The sequence below is a fragment of the Eptesicus fuscus genome, chromosome 17, assembly GCF_027574615.1.
Source record: "Eptesicus fuscus isolate TK198812 chromosome 17, DD_ASM_mEF_20220401, whole genome shotgun sequence".
NCBI classification, from domain to species: Eukaryota; Metazoa; Chordata; class Mammalia; order Chiroptera; family Vespertilionidae; genus Eptesicus; species Eptesicus fuscus.
The window spans coordinates 19,021,009-19,041,195 of record NC_072489.1 but is presented as its reverse complement, the minus strand read 5'-3'; the positions used below and the strand labels follow the sequence as shown (position 1 = coordinate 19,041,195).

The following is a 20,187-nucleotide window of genomic DNA, read 5'->3' as shown; positions in this document are numbered from 1 at the left end:
AATGCTCGTGGCTCTCCCCCAAATAAAACCTGGGCCTTCCTTGAGGACGGCCGGGGCTGGGTCCAGCCTGCCGCCACTGGGGGCGTGAGGCTCTGGCTGTCTCAGCCGGCCGGTCCCCTCTCTGGGGAGAGGGCGCTGGGCAGTGTTTGCAAACAGTGCGTGGAACGAATCTGAAGCTGCGGAGCTTTTTCCTTCTTTAACACGTTACAGACATCTTTAAAAAGCAGCATTATGTGATGGAAAATTGAGAAATTAGAGAAGGAAACTCTAATAATCCCAGCAGAGCCGCTGCGAGCACGTTGGGCCGGATTCTTTCCTCTTTCACGTTGATCATGTTCCCGTGTAGGTTGCCCCAGCACGCGGTTTGCATCCTGCGTGTTTTGTTTGTCTTTCCCCTGCTCATACCTGCTCGTTGTCACTGAGGATTTTCTGGGCTGCGTGGCTTAAGCTCCTTGCGTGGTGCAGCATCGTTGGGCTGACAGGTTAAGAGCATGGTGGCCCAGGGTCCGGTCCTGGCCCTGCCACACACAGGCGTGTGGGTGTGGGCTAGGGGCCACCGATGATAATGACCCACGAGGCTGCTGTGAAGAGCAGGTCAGATGAGACCCATAAAGCACTCAGCAGGGGACCTGACCCAGGCAGGTGTTCCCGGCAGTCACCGGCCACGATTCATCACAGGCCCCTTCTCGTCACACAGTTGAGTCACGTCTCATTCCTTATCCTTGTCAACGCTGTTGTGCCAAGCAGCTTTGTGACAACGCGCTTCCATGCATGTAGGATTTTTCTCCCTTAGTCTGGAGTAGGTGCCGGGACACGGTGGCCCCGGGCCAGACCCAGCCCACCACCTGCTTCGGTAAATGCGTTTTTCTGGGGCTGGTCTCGCCCACTCGTTCTGCGCTGCGTCTGGCTGTTCCGCTACAGCGGTGGCGCTGAACAGAGACCGTCAGCCTGCAAACCGAGAATCCTTACTGCTTGGCCTTTTATAGAAGCAGTCGTTCGTTGACCTCTATCCTGGATTCCCAAAGATGGAATTCAACTTCATCCAAGGGCCTGGCCTTTCTCTCGGGCCTGTCCCCGTCTCCCTTGCCCTCCGAGGCCGGTGCTGACCCAGCAGAACCTGATAGCTGAAGGCGAGAGAAGGACCCTAGGGAGTCACGCCCGCTGACAGCCCCCACCCAGCGTGCTGGGCTGGGGTTAGGACACTGGTTTGGGGACCCAGCTCTGTGACGTTGACTAAGACCCTTCATTTCTCTGAGCCTCAGTTTCCCCTCTCTACGTAGGGGTAGTGATTGTGGCCCCTTGGAGCACTGTCATGAGGGCCTTTCCGCTTTCTTGTAGGGAGGGTCCCAGGCGCAGGGAGGTGAGGGCCTCTGGATCAGGGGAGATGCTATACACTTGCTTGGGGATTTCTGAGGCTGAACTCCTGCCCTTCCTGGGTGGGGCTGTGGGGCCAGAGCAGCCTCATCTTTACCTCCCCAACCTCCCTCCTGTCCCCTTCTCTCAGGGCAGCAGCAGCCAGCAGGGCGTCCGGCAGAGGGCCCTGCAGAGCCTGGAGCGGTACTTCTACCTGATCCTGTTTAACTACTATCTGCACGAGCAGGTGGGGCCCGGGATGAGAGGACCCTGCCCTTCTCCGGGCCCCTCCAGCCTCCCACCAGTGACAGGCATGGGGTCAACGAGGACCCCTGTGGAATTAGGGAGGAGAGTTGGGGGCACATATGTTGGTTCCAGAGGAAGGCAGGTGTGGGGGATGCAAGGGGAGACCCAGATGGGGATGGTCCCTGAGAAAAGGGAGGACCCACCTCTCACCCTGGGCCCCGTCTGGGTACCCTTAGCCAGGGCTTTGGGGCCCAGAAAGATCTTGCCTTGGACATCCTGGTCTTTGCTCCCCACCCTCTCATCCATGCCCTGGGCCATCATGGGTGTTTCCTGGGACTCCCCCACCCTGGGGCAGGCAGGGAGAGCTCAGGGTGGCCCTGGGCCCCTGAACTCCCGTCTCTCTTTGCCTTGGGCTGCAGTACCTGCTGGCCTTTGCCCTCAGTTTCAGCCGCTGGCTGTGTGCCCACCCTGAGCTGTACCGCCTGCCTGTGACACTGAGCTCAGCGGGGCCCGTGGCCCCTGGGGACCTCATCGCCAAGGGCTCCCTGGTGAGTGTGGCTGTCTGCCTGGGGAAGTGGGATGTGTGGGGGCTGGCCTGTGATTCCTGCGGGGTTCAGGGAAGCAGCACCCTCATAGAGGCAAAGGGGCGACAGCCTGTGGGTGTGGAATCTTCTTGTGAGTGTGATGGGGTCATACTCCGCTTTCTGGCCCCTCTCCTCCGTCTCACACCGAGTGGTCTGGGCAGGGGGTCGGGAGACCTAGTTCTAGAGTCTTTGCCACCAGCCTCGGCGTCCTCATCTGGAGAGTGGGCACTGCCAGTCCCCTTGCCAGGGCAGCGACGAAGCTCTGAGTGTGAAGTGCTGTCCCCCCTCCCGCTGCCCCCCGGGGCTGGTTCCGAGCCTCTCAGTGGCTGCTGTGAGTACCAGGCTTGCTGCTCTCCCTACAGAGGGCGGACGATCTCGTCTCCCCAGACGCACTCAGCACCATCAAAGAGATGGACGTGGCCAACTTCCGGCGCGTCTCCCGAATGCCCATCTACGGCACAGCCCAGCCCAGTGCCAAGGTGACCACCCCGGCTGGCCTGGGTCCGTTTGTGGGGTGGCGGGAGGGGAGGGTGAGCCCTTCTGCTGACCTCCCTCCTGTCCCTGCAGGCCCTGGGGAGTATCCTGGCCTACCTGACTGATGCCAAGAGGAAGCTGCAGCAGGTCGTTTGGGTCAACCTGAGGGAGGAGGCAGTGCTGGAGTGTGACGGGCACACCCACAGCCTGCGGTGGCCTGGGCCCCCCATGACCACTGAGCAATTGGAGGTGAGGCCCTTCTGCCTTCTGCACACCTCTAGCTTGGAGGCCTTCCGGGGAATTGGCCTGGGAGGGTCCTTAGAAGGTCCCATGCGCCTGTTGTACAGAGGGAGAAACCGAGGCCCCCAAGTGTCAGGGAGTGGATGATTCAGGATTCCTGCCATGGCCACCTGCCTGGCCCCGGGTCTGGTTTATGATCCCTGAGGCTCAGGAAGGGCAGGCCTGGGTCCGGGCAGCCATGGGTCCGGAAGCCGGGACTGTCCTGGCCATAGCAGACTCTGGTCTTGCAGGTGTGGCCTGGAGGCTGCCTCAGTGGCCTGTGTGACCTCTATCCCACCCTCCCTAGGACCTGGAGACCCAGCTGAAGGCCCACCTGAGCGCGCCTCCCGCAGGCGCGGAGGGCCCACGGACCCACAGGTTCCAGACGTGCCTCACCATGCAGGAGGTCTTCAGCCAGCACCGCGGGGCCTGCCCCGGCCTCACCTACCACCGCATCCCCGTGCCGGACTTCTGTGCCCCCCGCGAGGAGGTGAGGGGCCAGGCAGGCAAGGCCGCTTCCCCTCTGGCCTGGGCCTTGGCTATGGCCACGGCTCTGCTGAGGGACTGGGAGCTCGCGCCACAGGGTTTTAGATTTGGCTCAGGTGGTTTATTCACATCCCTTGCAAGCTTGGCATTTGCATGCACGTGTGTGTGTACATGTGTGTTTATTATATGCTGTAGGTGTGTATGAGGGTGAGCATGTCCGTGGTGTTTGTGGTATATGTGTGTTGGGGGACTGGAGTGGGTGTCATGTGGAGTGGGTATGTGTGTGTGGTGTGTGTATCTTAATGGTGTCCGTGATGGATATCTTACCTTTACTGGGGCAAGTGTGGAGAGTGTGTCTTTGGGGAAATATGTGGTGTGGTGTGTGTCTGGGCTTTGTGGAGGAGGGTGTTGTGGGATGCTGTGTGTCACTGAAGGGGTCTGTGTGCATGTGGCTTCTGTAGATTTGTGACCTGTGTGTCTTCGTGGATGTCTGTGTAGAGTGTCTTTAAGGTAGGTGGATACCTCTGTGTGGTGTATGTGTCCAGCGTGTGTTGTGTGGGGGCCGCTGTGTGCCTGTGATACCTTGTTTGGGTGCCTGTCTGTGTGGGTCTCTGCAGTGTGCGTAGGGGGGCCTGATAGGAGGTGGTGGGGCTTGGGTTTCCTGTCTCCCTTTGCTCTGTGGGTCTGGTTGTCTGTAGTTTGTCGCCCCCTGGTGGCCGTGCTCTGCAATGACCCGCTGAGGTTGGGACCTGGGTTGTTGGGTGCCTCACCGGTGGGCAGCAGAGCAGGGGGTCCATGCGTGGCCTGGGGCGCAGCACATCGGAGTGCGTGCACATGTGCGTGTTCTGCCTGGTGGACGGTGGGCAACAGAAGCCCAGATTTGAGCATGTGTCTGTCGGCTCAAATGTCCGTCCCGGTCCTGGGGTGGGGATTAGGCTGTACACGGGGCTGTTGACACGCTCGTGGTCTTGTGTGTACTGCAGTGAGTCGAGTGTGTGTGTACGGGTTGTGAGCCTGACACAGCCTGGCATAGGGTGAGCACTCCCTTTTGGGGGGAGGTGCCACCCCGGGAGTCTGTGCAGCCAGGAGCACCCACTGACTCAGACCTTGGTCTTCCCACGCAGGATTTTGACCGGCTGTTTGAGGTCCTGCGGGGCGCCCTCACCAAGGACGCGGGCGCCGGCTTCGTGTTCAGCTGCCTCAGCGGCCAGGGCCGGACCACGACGGCCATGGTGGTGGCTGTGCTCGCCTTCTGGCACGTCCGCGTACGTGAGGCCTCGCGTGAGGGCAGCGGTCCGCCCAGGCAGCCTGGGCACTGGGTGCCTGGGGACACCGGCTGTGCCAGGAGGGTGCAGGGGTAGAGCTGATGCCTGGCGTGTCCGCGCATCCTGGGCAGAGGGCAGTGGGGGGCAGGCCCCTGGCAAGGGGCTCGTGGCCTGAGGGAGGAGTGCATCCTGGGAAGGAGTGCTCCCATCCCAGCAGCTGTCCTCCCTCAGGGCTTCCCCGAGGTGGCGGAGGAGGAACTCGTGAGTGTGCCCGATGCCAAGTTCACCAAGGGGGAGTTTGAGGTGAGCACGCCCTGTACGGTCCCCGGGGGACACCTGGGGGAGGGAGAGGGCACGTCTTGCTGGCAGGGCGGGAGGAATTCTCAGAGCTCTTAATGCTGTTTCCTCTTCCACTTCATCACATCAGTGCTTCTCTGTTCCCATTTCACAGATGAGCAAACCAAGGTCTGGGGCAGCTTGGCTCTGGGGCCCTGGCAGATGACCATGGGCGATAAGGGGCCTGGACCCCCCTCATCCTGCCTAACCCTATTGCTGGGCGGCTGTATGCCCTGAGGGAGTCCACTGGCCACCTTCTTGTCTGGGTAGCATTGACACCCCCCTCATAGGACCTGGGACCCAGCTGTGGTGGGCGACCTTGGTGCGGGGCTCTGGCCTGCCCAGCCCCAACCCCATTCCAGTTCAGGACCCTGGATGGACAGCCACTGACCTTCCCCATGTACTGTGCACCCACCACAAGCATGTCGTCTTCCTAGACACCTGGCAAGCAGGTGGCAGTGTCTCCCTCTTACCGGTGGGGGATGTGGAGTTCAGAGCTGGCACGCGGCTGCCTGGTGTGTGCATTGTGGTTGGCTCCTGCCTACCTGGCCGGCCTAGCCACGCGCCCCTCCCTGCTCTCCTGCCACCCTGGCTTCCACGCGGGTCCTCAAACTCGCCAAGCTCTTTCAGCTTCCGGGCCTTTGCATATGCTGTTCCCTCCCCCTGGCCCTCTTCTCTCTTTATTTTCACTGATGATCTTCTTTTTATGTTTTTATTGTGGTAACATAGCATAAAACTTACCATTTTAGCCATTTTTAAGTGCACAGTTCTGTGGCATTAAGTATGTTCTCCTGTTGCACAACTATCACCACCATCCAGAGCTTTTTCATCATCCCGAACAGACGAACCATTCAACAGTCACTCCCCATTCCTCCCTCCCCCCAGTCCCTGGTAACCACTGTTCTGTTTTCTGTCTCTGAATTTGACTCTTCAACGTGCTGCATATGAGTGGAATCATGTATAATACAGCACTTAATAGTAAGCATTTGTCATTTTGTGTCTGTGTGTTCCACTTAGGATAATGTCTTCAAGGTTCATTCATGTTGAGCATGTATTAGACTTTCCTTCCTTCTAAAGGCTAATATTCCACTGGGTGCATATACCGTGTTTTGTTTGTCCACCCACCTTTTGGCTGCTGTGGATAATGCCTCCATGAGCACGGGTGTACCGATATCCGAGTCTGCTGTCAGTTCCGTACGGGGAATTGCTGGGCCGTATGGTAACTGTACGGTTAACTTCTGAGGAACTGCCGTACTGCTTTCCACAGAAGCTACACCCTTCTACATTTCCACTGCAGGACGCAGGGGCTCCAGTGTCTGCACACCCTTGCTGACACTTCACTTCCCGAGGTGTTTGTTTTTATAACACCCACCCTCGCGAGGCTGGAGGGGCATCGCGCTGTCTTTTGGATGAGCATTTCTCTGATGATTACTGATGTTGAGCGTCTTTCATGTGCTGTTTGGCTGTTCGTGTATCTTCGTGGGGTGATGTCTGTCAAGTTCTTCGCCTGTTTTTGATTTGAGTTGTTTCGTTGTTGAGATGTAGGAATTCTTTCTTTTTTTTTTTTTTAAGATATATTTTATTGATTTTTTACAGAGAGGAAGGGAGAGGGATAGAAAGTTAGAAACATCAATGAGAGAGAAACATCGATCAGCTGCTTCCTGCACACCTCCTACTGGGGATGTGCCCGCAACCAAGATACATGCCCTTGACTGGAATCGAACCTGGGACCTTTCAGTCCGCAGGCCGACGCTCTATCCACTGAGCCAAACCAGTCAGGGCGAGATGTAGGAATTCTTTTCATGTTCTTGATATCAATCCCTTATCAGCTATGTGATTTGTAAGTGTTTCCTTCCATTCCGTGGATTGCCTTTTTACACTGTTGATAGTGTCCTTTTTTTTTTTTTTTTTGCAAAAGTTTTAAAATTTAATGTTCAGTTTGCCTATCTTTTCTTTTGTTGCCTCATGCGTACGTTGTCGTATTCAGGAAGTCATTGTCAAACGCAGTGTCATGAAGATTTTCCTCTGTTTTCTTCTAAGAGTTTTATAGTTTTACTCTTATATTTGAGTTTATTCTGAGTTAATGTTTGCATACGGGGAAGGTGGGGGTTCAAGTTCATTCCTTGGCATGTGGACACTCAGTTTTCCCAGCACCATTTGTTGAAAAGAATGTCCTTTCCCCACCGAATGGTCTTGCATCCTGGTCAGAAATCACTTGATCACATCCGTGAGAGTTTATTTCCGAGTCGAATCCTTAGTCTTCATGTCAGTCAGATGTGATACTTAGACCCATTTTTACTCACCCCCAGCATTTTGCTAGGAGCTGTGTGCACTCTCTTATTCACGCTTTACAGCCCCCAAGAGTTAGTGCCCTTGCTACTCTCAGTTGACAGGTGAGAAGACTGAGGCACAGGGAGCTAAGCTCATCACCCCCTAGGCCATATCAGAGAGGTGATGGGGCTGGGGCACAAGCCGGGGAGTGGACCTCAGAGCCTGTGTTCCAAAGTTATTTGACCTGAAGATGCCCCTAACCCCCTGTCCTCACCCATCCCAAGACATTCCCCTGTCTAGACCAGCTTTCTTTGCAATTAGTTTGGGCCTATTGAGCCCACAGTCTGGCAGGGAGCATCACATATAATGTGAAGAGGGCTGGAATAGGCATTGGTTCTGAGGGCTGAGGGTGCAACTGGGGGAGCCCAGGAGGGCTTCGTGGAGGAGGTGACATTAGAGTACATTTTAGAAAGATGAGTGAGTTCGTGGGTGAGGAGGATTAGTGTGCAGAGGAGATCAAGTGTGCAAAAGAGGGAGTCTGGAAAGGACAGGGGCTGTTTAAGGCTGTGATTGGCAAGAATGAAGGAACCGGGGCTGAGGTGGGAGGACCTAGATTGTGAGGACTCTGAAGGGCTACACTAAGTGCTTGACCTTGACCTGAGGCTAGCAGGGAGGCAGAGGAGGTCATGATCATTGGGAGGGGGAAGGAGAAGGGCTTAGTTGTGTGGAGGAGGGAGTGGAGAGGAGAGGCGGGGCCTGAGTGAGGAGAGGAGGGGCTGTGGGACCAGCAGGAGAAGCTCAGTTCTCATGGGTAGGTCTTGGGGCAAGGAAGGCACCAGGTTGAGCGTGGGTTTCTAGCTGGTGGTGTGACAGCCAAGGAGATGAAGAATTCCTGGGGAGGAGCAATTTAGGGGAGAGGCTAGGAGTTCCCTTCACTGAGTTTGAAAAACTGCAGCTTTCTCCCACTTACATTCTCACAGCCTCTCTCTGGCTCCCAGAGAGGAGGCGGGGCTGCCGCCGTGGGATGAGAGGTGATGGAGACCTGGATTGGTGCTGGCTGTGGGGGTGCCTGATAGACAGAGTTGCCAGGGGGATGACGAGGGGGAAGAGCCCTGCCCTACAGAGGGGCCTTCAGAGGCCTCCGTCTCCCTAGGAGTAAAGGGGGGCTTACATCAGATGAGTGGGATCCATGCTGGGTTCCCCATAGTGGGGTGTCCCCGAGATGCCTGTGGCCTCCGCTGGTGGTGGTGACCAGAGCCAGCTGGGCCCCAACATAAGCTCATTGCATGCATCGTCTGCTCTATTCACCCCACCAGCCTGTGCACACAGCTTTCTGTTTTGTAGATAAGAGTTTGGAGAGGTTGTTTTTTTTAAAAAAAAACAAGGTTTCTACCGCTTAGGAAAGCAAGCACCTTGGAGCCCTGGCCTCAGAGGTATCAGGAGCCCTTGTCCCAGCCCCACCTGAGAACTGGGGTCCGGGCCTGGGCCTCGCGGCCCGGTGGCCCTGGTGTGGGTGAGCCTGTTGCTGAGGGTGAGGCCCCCCGGCCCCTTGGCCTTCTCTCGGCTCAGCCCCCTCCTCTGCGCAGGTGGTGATGAAGGTGGTGCAGCTGCTGCCCGACGGGCACCGTGTGAAGAAGGAGGTGGACGCGGCGCTGGACGTCGTCAGCGAGACCATGACGCCCATGCACTACCACCTGCGGGAAATCATCATCTGCACCTGCCGCCAGGTGAGCCCGCCTTCCCCCGTGCGGCCCGGGATGTGGCCGCTGCGGGCGGGAGGCGGCTCGGCGTCCCTGGGGACCCTCGTGGGCTCTGGGCCACACCTCCACCTGCTGGAAACGGAGGTGACCCCTGAAATGGAAACACGCCCGGCCCCAACAGCCCCCCGTTTGATTCTGGAGCACGTGGTGGGGTGTGTGCAGGGGAGCAGGTCAGAGGGTTCAACAGCTGCTGCCGCCCTGGGCCCGGCAAGCATGTGGCCAACCAGAACGGAACCCTGCGAGGCTCCCTGTGGTGCCAGACATCAGCCCTTCCGCTCCTGTCAGGGGGCCCCGAGGCAGACGGGCCATTCTGTGGTCCTGGGGGCGGCTGATTGATAACCGGCAGGGCAGCAGTTAACCGCTGACACTGGAGGGACTGGGCATTAAATCAGAAGGTTTCTATAAAGGTCCAGATACATGTAAACATTCAGATTTTCAGCCTATTTAGAAAAATGGTGTCCTCTTGGTGGCCATGGTCCCCAGTGCACTGTCACATGGTCCTCCCGGCCCAGTCATGTGACCCCCCGGGCAGCCCTGGGCGTTGGACTTTGTGGCCCCTGGACTCTGTGTGGAGCACACGGAGCGGCCTATTCCGTGCTCCTCTGGTCCCATCAGTTTGGTTGGCTGCTGGGGCAGAGGAGGTGCTGGGTCAGGAAGGGGCAGCGGTGGGGGCACCGGAGGCTTCAGGAAGACGCTGCCTGAAGTGAGTGGGCATCTCCTTGGGTGCCAGCCTTGTGCTGTCTGCTGCTGGCCAGCAGTCCCCAAGGGCAGCGTCTGCCTGTGGCCCCTGCGAGAAGGGGGCTGCTCCAAGCCAGCGTCATGCCCTGCCTGCACCGGGCACACCTTGGTGAAATGGCTGAGCCATGCCAACCTTTGCTCAGGGTCATGGGTGGGTGCTTGGCTGGGGCAGGCGATGCTCAAGGTCAGAGGTCAGTTGGAAGAGCTGCCAGATGTGGGTGGAGAAGGTGGCTAAGGAGTGTCAGAAAATGGACTTTCCTGACCTTTGGACGACGGGGACTAGTTTCCCCCAAGGCCCCAGCTAGATTGCATCTCTCTCTGTTTCTTTGGGGCCTTCATAGGGGTATGGACGCGGCCACTGGGTGGCAGCCGTGCGCTAAGAGACTGAGCTCCTCTGGCTTTCGAAGGACACGGAGGGGGCCGAGCACCAGAGCCTCCGGTTCTCTCTGTAGCTGGAAGCTCAAGGAGTTGGAAGGGAAGCCTAGCCCTGCTTCAAAGCATCAGAGGCCCCCTCCCCACACCCCTTCCTTAAGCATTCTAGGTATCCCACCCCACCCCACCTCCAAAGGGGATCACCCTCTCCTCCTCTGAGCTCTGCAGCCATGGATGTCCATTGCGAGGCACAGAGGGTGGAGCAGGGAGCACTAAGGGGAGAGAGGAGAGGGCCCACAGAGCTGACCTGGAACAATCCCAGCGTCATGAGAGCCGGGGAAGGCCCTTCTGGCAGGAGGGGCTCGTGGGCAGAAGCCAGGAGGCTGAACGGCGCGAAGTAAGAGTGGAGGCAGTGGAGGTGCTTTGGAGCCTGTGGACACTGTTGTGTCGGACGCTCTCAGAGATGATGTTGGATGGGTACGGTGGCTCTAACTCTGTTGGCAATAGAGAGGGAAGGGTGGTGTGGTTAGGGCGATGGTTAGCAGTGTACGCCCCTGCTGCCTTTGGATTGTGGAGTGTTTCAGGGAGGAGGCAGGAGGAAGAGCCAGTGGACGGCCCTCCCCACTCCCCCCCACGCCCACCAGCCCCCTATTCCAAAGGCCAGGATGGTGCTGACCTTGGCCATGGGAGGATGGTGGTGGTCGTGGCTGTGGGTGGTGATACAGAAGCGCGATGTAGCGTTATTTCTCAGTGCGGCCACCAGGCGGCCCCAGCGAGCTGAATTTGCGCCAAACTCAAGGGGCTGAAGAAGGCAGACACCTAATGCAGTCCTCACCTGGCTGCGTAGTAGATTCACCTGGGAGCTTTAAAAAATACCCTTCACTGAACTCCATCCCCAGAGAGTCTGATTTAGTTGGTCTGATTGGGGGCCAGATCTTTTACAAAATATTTCCCTTGGGGATTCCAGTGTATGGGCAAGGTCAAGGACACGAGATCCTCCAAGCAGGGGTCCCCTGCTTCAGAGAACGCCAGGGTCGCCTGGGGGCGTGTTTAAAAGCGTGTCGCTGTACCCCGCCGGGTCTTTGGTTCTGTGGGGCTGCATGTCCAGCGGGCTCCTACAGGATGCTGGTGCTCCCGGGCAGGCAGGGAAGCAGCTGGGATTTTTACTGCGTTGAACGGGCAAACCAGTTTGGGGAGTGTTGCCATCTGAACAACAGTCACTTTTCTGATTCATGAACGTGAGGTTTCCCCCACTTATTTAGGTATTCTTTAATCGCCGACAGGTTTTATAGCTCTCAGAGGGTAAGCTTTACACCTCTTTTGTTAAATTTACTCCTACTTTATTGTACTTATGCTATTGCGAATAGAATTGATTTTCCTTATTTCATGTGTTAGTATGTTCATTGCTATGGTACAGAAATACAGTTGATATCTGTATATTGGTCTATCTTGCAACCTTGCTAAACTTGTTTCTTAGTTCTAATTCTTGTTTGTTTTAGTGAATTCCTTAGAATTTTCTATACACGAGATCGTGTCATCTACAAATGTGGTTTTACTACTTTCTTTCCAATATGGGTGCCATTTATTTATTTTTTTAAATATGTTTTTCTTGATGTTTAAGAAAGAGGAAGGGAGAGAAGGAGAGAGAGAGAAAAGAAAACATCAATGTGAGAGAAAAACATCTGTTGGCTGCCTCCTACACAACCCCTCCTGGGGGATCAAGCCCACAACCCGGGCATGTGCCCTGACTGGGAACCCAGCGGTGACCTTTTGGTACATGGGTTGATGCTCACTTAACTGAGCCACATTGGCCAGGGCTGGGTGCCTTTTACTTCATTTTCTTGTCTAACTGCCCTGGCAAGATCGCCCAGCACATGTTGAGCAGAAGTAGCGAGAGCAGACACCCTCTTTTTGTCCCTGATCTTCGGGAGAAAGCTTTTAGTCTGTCACTCTTAAGTATGATGCTACCTGTGGGTTTCTCTTAGACACCCATCCGTAGTCTGAGTCTTTTCAGTCCTCACTGGAGGACATGTTTTAGTGATTTTTAGAGAGAGAGGGAGAGAGGGAAACATCGATGTGAGAGAAACATCAGTTGACTGCCTCTCGTGTGCTCCCTGACCAGGAATTGAACCCACGACCTTTTGGTGCGTGGATGGTGCTCCCACCAACGGAACCACCTGGCCAGGGCTTGAGCGTGTGTTTTTTCATGAGTAGATGTAAAATATTTTAAATATACTTTTCTATGTCTCTTGAGATGATGATATGATTTTTGCCCTTTATTCTATTGCTATAGTGTATTGTGTTAGTTGATGTTTGGATTTTAAACCAACCTAGCATTCCTGGGATAAATCCTACTTGGTCATAGTAAGTGATCTTTATATATTTTCTGCATTTGGTTTGTTGCAGAGTTTTTGCATCGGACTCATGAGAGATATTGACCTGTAGTTTTTTCTTTTTTTCTTATAATGTCTTTGTTCGGTTGGTGTTAGGATGGTACTGGCCTCGTGGCATATCACCCTCTCACTTTCCCAGGTCGGGGACTGAAGCATGGAGAGGATGTGAGGTCATCACAAGCATGTAGTTAGCTTGGGCTGGCATAACGAAGTACCACAGGCTGTGTGGCCGAAACCACAGAATTCTATTTTCTCACGGTTCAGGAGGCTGAAAAGTTCAAGATCAAGGTCCTGGCTGACTCAGTTTCTAGTGAGGACCCCTCCTGGCTTGAGGGCCGCTGCCTTCTCGCTATGCCCTCACGTGGCCTTTCCCAGGCGCGCGTGTGGACAGAAAGAGGCGAAGGGGAGAGGGTGGGGCTCTCTGGGATATCTTCCTTTATGTTTTAAAATATATTTTTATTGATTTTAGAGAGGAAGGGAGAGGGAGAGAGAGAAACATCAGTGAGAGAGAACCATTGATCGGCTGCCTCCTGCACACCCGCCACTGGGGATGGAGCCCGAAACCCGGGAATCAAACCCGTGATCTCTGAGTTCATGGGTTGATGCTCAACCACTGAGCCACACTGGCCAGGCCTGTTCCCTCCATTTTTGCATTTGAGGAAGGGAGACCCTTGGGCATGCCAAGAACACACAGATAGTCGGTGGCAGGAGGAGAGTGAGCCGCCAAACCCCGACCCCCAGAGAGGCCCTCCTCACCTGTCATACTGCCTCCCCGGGAGCGGGTTAGAGTCTGATGGTCAGATCTGGATGGAACGGGCTCACCCAGCGCGTAGTATGTAGTGGGCCCTGGACAGGTCGGCCCACGTGGGTGCCGGGCAGACTGCAGGTTGGAGAGGCCGGAAATGCCAGGGCCCTGGCCACCATTCCCGGGCCCCTTCTATTTCAGGGTTCAGTCCCAGTGGACAAGGAGGCCTTGCCCGCTGCACCACAGCTAATGACAGCCTGGCCTGCCAGGCCCTTTAAAAACAGCTCCACTATTTTTATCGGCAGGAGGTGGCTGGCCTGGCCTCCTCCCCAGGCAGTGCCAACACGGGTGATTTCAAGGAAGCCAGGGTCTCGGTAGGAAGACGGGTCATTCCTCAAATCACAGACTTCGATGGGGCAGGATGTGCCCACGGAACCTTCCGGGGAGTGTCAGGCGTCCCCTATAGCCAGTGGTCTGAATTTAGAGATAATTCTACCCTGCCTTGCCAGGGGGCTCAGAAGGAAGCGCTCGGCCTCTCCACCACGACTACTGTGCAGACCCGACCCTCGGTGGTCGGGGGCGCCGAGAGGACGGCTGGTGTGGCCTGTCCGGGGGCCACGCCGAGCTGGGACGTTTCTTCTCGCCGTTTCATTGGGAGGACTTTACAGTGGCTTTTGCCCGGTGGGACCACGGGTGATTTCCTTTCCTTCTAAGGAAGTGGTTTCACATGGGCCCGGCCTCCGGATGGGGTTTGGGAAGCAGCATCAGGGATGGGGTGGAGCCCTGTGTGCGCAGCCGGTGATCCTGTCCGTGGCGGAGCCAGAGCTGCACTGCGCTGGCCACGGCGTGTGTTTAGGTCAGATCCTTTGTTTTCTGTCCACGGCCTAGTTCTAAACAAGCTTGGTTGATGGTTTAAAGCAATAGGTACCCTGATCTCTCTCCCAGCCCCACCCCAGCAGCATCCCGGGGCCATTCCCAACCTCAGATCCGCCAGGAGCCTTCACTGCCCCTTCGCCTGAGGGTCCGGGCTCGGCCTGGCCCTGGGTGTGCCTCCGTCCTCCCCCTCCGCCGCTGCTCTGAGCTCCTCCCTCTGTCTGTCTGGAGATACCTCACAGGGCACCTTCCTGCCCCCTTCCTCCTAACCCACCTCAAGCATCCCCTGCTCTTGGATGCCCTCCCCAGTCTAGCTGCCTGCCCTGCCTTCATCCCATGACCTGGCCCTCTGGGGTGCTTTGTATCTGTCTCCTGTCCCCCCTCCGGCCTCCCCCCAACCACCACCACTCGCGTCTCTGTGGGCAGGGCCTGGGCGTGTGCCGTCGCGCTGCCTCCTGTTCCATGAACGAATGGACCTGTGGGGCTCTCCATGGTTTCCAGTGCTTCCTCATATCTCATGTGACTGAGCACCCCCACCTCCTGGGGGCGCTGAGAGTTTACATGGCAGAACCAGGCCCAGAGCCCAGCTCATGTCTCCTAGGGAATCCGAGCCCTGGCTGTCCTGGGCCCTGTCCCCGCCCACCTTCCCCCCCTGGCCCATCCCGAGGCCTGTGGATAGTGGGTAAGTCACCGTCCACTCCGCAGCCCGGGATCAGAGACGGCAGAGGCATGAAGGCTGAGTTCTCTGAGGCAGAAGTGGGAGGTGGGGGGCCCCTGTAGCTCCTGGGTTGTAGGACTGTGGCTGAATCATGTCTGGGGCGGGGGTTGGGGGGGAGGGCACCTGGGAACTTTCCTGCAGCAGCTGGAGGCTGACCGGGAGGCTGGAGTGTGTGAGTGTGTGTGTGTGTGTGTGTGTGTGTGTGCGCGTGTGTGAGCTAGGAAAGGCTTCCGGCTGTGGCCCAGTGGCTGGGGGACCTGTTCCATGAACGAATGGACCTGTGGGGCTCTCCATGGTTTCCAGTGCTTCCTCATATATCATGTCTTTCCTGGTCCCGGAGGCCTGGGCTGGCTGTGCCCTCCCACCCGTGTCCCAGGAGCCGAGGGAACGGCCCCTGGAGTGGAGACAGCTGCTGTGGGCCCTGGGTGAGACGGGGGCCGGGTGCAGAGAGGCATGGTGGTGTGTTCAGGGTGGGCAGCACGCCTGTGGTGGGGGAGGGCACAGCAGGAGTGGGCAGAGAGACCCTGCGGGGGAGCTGGGCCTGGCCCGGCCTGCCGCTGAGCCCTGCACGGGGAAGAACCTTGAGAGGCCCCCTGCCTCCTGCATTCATCCCCAGGCGTCTCTGTTAACAGGTCCCACCCCGAAACCTTCATGCGCCCCGAGCTAGGCCATGTGCTCCCTCTGAGCCCCCGAGGGAGGGGAGGGGTCCAGGCTGTGTCCGCAGTCAGGGCCCCGAGAGCTTAGCCTTGCTGACCACTGTCCGGGCCACTGACCAGAGACCTGTGAGGGAGGGGGCCTGAACGGAGCGTTCCCCTGCAGCCTGTCCTTGTCTGGTCGCCCTCAGAACGGGACCGTGGTCATCATTTCAGTGAGGAAGTGGGTGGAGCGAGGCCAGGTGACCTGTCCACACCTCCCCGGCAGGAAGTGGGTTTCGGACGCTCTTGGCCTTGCTGTCTGAATCCCTTCCTCCCATCTCCACCCGGGTGCTGAGGGCAGTTGAGGATGTGAATGTGTGTGTGTGCGTGTGCATGTGGTGTGTGTGTGTGTGTGTGTGTGTGTGTGTGTATGTGAGTATCTGTCTGTATGGTGTGAGTGTACATGGTGTGTGTGAGAGGGTATGAGTGGCTGTGTGGGGGGTGTATGTGGTATGTGTGTATATGTGTATCTGCATGGTGTGTGTGGTATGATATGTGTGGGGTGTGAGTTTGTTGGTGTGTGTGGGATGTGTATGTGTGTGGTATGAGTGAGTGTGTGGGGTGTATGGTGAGCGTGTGGTGTGTGAGTGTGTGGTGTGAGTGTGTGGGGTGTGTATGTGTGTGGTATGAGTGAGTGTGTAGTGTGAGTGTGTTTGGGGGGTGTATGAGTGTGGTGTGAGTGCACGTGTGTTGGGTGGGGAGGACCCTTGCTGACTCCCGCCTGGCGCCCTCTGCAGGTGAAGGCAGCCAAATCGGAGCAGGAGGCCCGGAGGCTGCAGCTGCGGAGCCTGCAGTACCTGGAGCGCTATGTCTACCTGGTGCTCTTCAACGCTTACCTCCACCTGGAGAAGGCGGACTCCTGGCCGAGGCCTTTCAGCACCTGGATGCGGGAGGTGAGAGAGGGGGGAGGCGAGAGGGGGGGGGGCGAAAGAGGGGGGAGGCGAGAGAGGTGGGAGGTGAGGGGGGGAGGTGAGAGAGGCGGGAGGTGAGAAAGGCGGGAGGTGAGGGGGGGAGGTGAGGGGGGGAGGTGAGGGGGGGAGGTGAGAGAGGCGGGAGGTGAGCGAGGCGGGAGGTGAGAGAGGGGGGAGGCGAGAGAGGGGGTAGGTGAAGGGGGGAGGCGAGAGAGGCGGGAGGTGAGGGGGGGAGGTGAGAGAGGCGGGAGGTGAGGGGGGGAGGCGAGAGAGGCGGGAGGTGAGGGGGGGAGGTGAGAGAGGCGGGAGGTGAGAAAGGCGGGAGGTGAGAGAGGGGGAGGTGAGAGAGGGGGAGGTGAGAGAGGCGGGAGGTGAGAGAGGGGGAGGTGAGAGAGGGGGGAGGCGAGAGAGGGGGTAGGTGAGGGGGGGAGGCGAGAGAGGCGGGAGGTGAGGGGGGAGGCGAGAGAGGCAGGAGGTGAGGGGGGGAGGTGAGAGATGGGGGAGGTGAGAGAGGGGGAGGTGAGAGAGGGGGTAGGTGAGGGGGGAGGCGAGAGGGGCGGGAGGTGAGGGGGGGAGGTGAGAGAGGCAGGAGGTGAGGCTGCCTGGAGAGGCCCTGTGGGCGGGAAGCCTTCTCATCTTTATTCTATTTGGCTGAGATTTTGTCTCGTTTGACCTGGGGTCGCCAGCACGGTGTCTGTGCTTGGCAGGCCGGCAGTAAGTCTGACGAGTGAGCGAATGGGTGGCTGAATGCATGAGGAGGCGGGAGGAGACCAGGTGTGGGTCAGGCGGCCCCTGCTCTGGGTGTCCCCAAGGCAGCCTGGCCTGGCCTCTTCATGCCCAGTATGTGCTCAGCCCGCACCCACTCTGCAAAGGGCAAGGGGCACGGTGGCTCAGCCCTGCCACCTGCCGGTGCGACCCTGGGCAAGTTCGTTAATCCCGTTAATCTGCTGCCTCAACATGGAAACGGACACACGTGGCTACTGTGGGCACCACCTCAGAGGGGTGGCGAGGGCTCCCTCTGCCAGGCGCTGGGCGAGCAGGTGACTCACAGGCGACTGTTGCTCTCCCATCTGCGAGGAGCACGGAGCACACGGCGAGTCTGGGGCCCAGGGCTGCCTCCTGCCAGCTCAGCACTCTGGCTGGGGTCCCAGCGAGCTGCGCACGTGTGCGTGTTGTGACGAGGTGGCAGCCCCGCCTCCAGAGAGGGAAGGAAGGCACGAAGGGGCAGGGGGCCCGGATGACACCCTCCCTCCCCTGGAATGCAGCCCCTCTCCTCTGTCCTCCCCAGGTGGCTGCGAAGGCCGGTGTCTATGAGATCCTCAACCAGCTGGGCTTCCCCGAGCTCCAGGGCCCGGAGGACCAGCCCTTCTCAAGGCTGCGCTGCCGGTGGCAGGAGCAGAGCCACAGCCTGGAGCCCTTCGCCGCCGGGGACTTCCTGTAGGACGGGGACTTCCTGTAGGACGGAGTCCCCTGCCCTGTCCCCTCCCGCAGGACCCCTCGAAGCCTGGGGGTGCCCTTCACTGAAGGGGCCCAGAGCTGCCAGTTCCCCAGCTTCCCAGAGAGACGGGGCTGGGGTGGGACCCCGTTTTGTGAAAGGGCTCTTTATAGGACAGTTACACGCCGTCCTACGCGTGAGTGACAGGCTGAGGACAACCTCGGGAGGGCCCAGGGCGGACCCTCGCAGCCCCCCAAGCAGCTCACTCCCCAAGTTGCCAAACAAAGCTACTTGCCACGGCCACTGCCCTCCTCCCCGCTCCCCTCCCAGAGCAGGTCTGGGGCCCCTGCCCAGAGCAGCGGCCAGTGTTGGTTTCCTGTCATTCCTTCATTGCTCTCCCTCTTGGCTCCCCCCCTTCAGCTGCCTGGCACTGCCCTCGGGGGCCTCGGGCTCCCTGGGGCGTGGACAGCGCTCTGGGTGGCTTTGTGACTTTAAAGGCGGCTTTACTTCGTTTTCTTGCCTCTCGTGCCCGTCTCCAACCTGGAGAATTCAGGAAGTACAACTCCATGGCGTGGTGGGTGCTGCAGAGACCTCGGCCTCTCCTGCCCCCCCCCCCCGCCCCCTGCCCCAACCTCCGGGGGCTGGCAGGACTGTGGAGTTTTCTAAGCAGCCGGAAACACCAGGGAGTCCCTCTCAGGGGAAGAAAGAGCTTCCAGAAGGTGGAGCAGCCCCATGGAATGAGCCAGCTCCATTTGCCCGGGAGCCCGGTGGGCGGTGCTGAGTAAGCCCCAGCCCCAGCCTTGGTCCCTCCACCCCTCCTCCCGCCCGCCCGCCCCCCCAAGGGGGTCCGTGCCCTGCCTGCGGCAGCAGGGACCCTCAGGGGGGCGGCGACCTGAGCGAGCAGTGGAGCGTGAGCGTGGGCTAAGGGTGGCCTGAGGGGTCCCCCGGATTGCAGACCATTCTTGCCGAGGACCACGGAGCTGCCTTCCAGCGGGAGCAGAAGGGGCCACGCACTGCTGACCTCGAGGGTCTGCTGTGTCCAGGCAGCGGGAGGCTGCTCAGAAGAGGCAGGGGAGGCAGGGGGGTTGAGCTGAGCCTGGCAGCGCTTCCTCTGGGGCCGGGGGCCTGTGGATACCCAGGGGCTGACCAGTGGGGAGGCTGTGCCCCGGGCCGTTCGCTGTGGCCCGCGGGGCCTCTCTGTGGCTGCGTGCGTGCACTTCTCTGGAAGAACAGGTGGTTGTGTCCCTGGCCACGGCATTTGCAAAGGGGAGAGGAGGCTGAAGTGGTTCATATGCACCTCGTATTGGGAAATATTTGACCCTCTGGGCTGATTTCTTTTTGCAAAACTACTGTATGTCTGTTCACTACCTTTCCAGATTTGTTGTTTTTGTTTTTGTTATTTTTGCATGTATTACAAAGTTTTAGTTTCTCTGCAGACACGGTCTAGGTGAGGGGCCGGAGACCAGGACTGAACTGGGAGGGAGCCTGGGTGTTCTCATGGCTGGCCCTGACTTTCAGCTGTGCTGGGACCACTTGCCGGTCCCGTCACCGCTCTGCCTCAGTATTCCCATCTGCAAATGGGAGAATAATACTTGCCTACCTACCTCACAGGGGTGTTGTGAGGATTCATTTGTGACTTTTTTTGTACAGAGCTTTTGAGCATTAAAAACAGCTAAATGTGAAGTGCGCCTGGCTGCTGACTTGTCTTTCGTGTGGGCGGGTGTTATAGAACTGATGCACGCTGGGGTCCCTGCTCCTCCAGAGTAAGGGCAAGTGTGTGGGGGGGGGGGCGGTGTGAGTGGAGAGCATCTACCCTTGAGGGGTCCCCAATCTCAGAAAAGGTGGCTTTTTTTTCTAGACACCCCTTTCCTTCTTTCACATTTCCCGGTGTGCCTTCCCATGTCACTCAGGATGCCCAGAGCTGTCCTGCTGAGCCCTTCCTTGAAGAAAGCATCATCACAGGCGAATTCACACTAAAGTGTGAAGGACTGCTATATCCAGGGACATGAAACAAGGTGGAATTTCAGGGGCTATGAAGGAGGGTGGACCTCAGCCTCCATTTTCTCCCCCTACCAGGTTCATGGCCCCTGCAGGGCCCGGATGCGTGAACATTTGCATTGGGCAATGGATGTGTAAAGAGGTGGTGGGGGGAGTGAGGCAGAGGGAGCACTGACCCTGGCTCCCGCCCAGACTCTTCCAGGAGTAGGGGAACAGGCCCCGTGGGATGCAGTTCTGAGGTCCTCTGGGGGTGGG

At 58.2% G+C, this 20,187-nt stretch overlaps 1 protein-coding gene across 1 annotated transcript in view; it reads left to right on the top strand.

Annotated features, from left to right (window-relative positions):
* The window catches only part of PALD1 (phosphatase domain containing paladin 1), a 65,531-nt gene extending 45,914 nt beyond the window's left edge, over nt 1-19,617 (top strand). The window contains exons 11-20 of the mRNA XM_028151393.2: nt 1,505-1,600; nt 2,019-2,147; nt 2,546-2,662; nt 2,751-2,906; nt 3,244-3,426; nt 4,547-4,687; nt 4,919-4,990; nt 8,881-9,021; nt 16,326-16,481; nt 17,788-19,617. Coding sequence (XP_028007194.2) covers nt 1,505-1,600; nt 2,019-2,147; nt 2,546-2,662; nt 2,751-2,906; nt 3,244-3,426; nt 4,547-4,687; nt 4,919-4,990; nt 8,881-9,021; nt 16,326-16,481; nt 17,788-17,940 — 1,344 coding nt within the window. The 3' untranslated portion in view covers nt 17,941-19,617. The remainder of the gene's footprint in view (nt 1-1,504; nt 1,601-2,018; nt 2,148-2,545; nt 2,663-2,750; nt 2,907-3,243; nt 3,427-4,546; nt 4,688-4,918; nt 4,991-8,880; nt 9,022-16,325; nt 16,482-17,787) is intronic.
* Nucleotides 19,618-20,187: the final 570 nt, after the last annotated feature.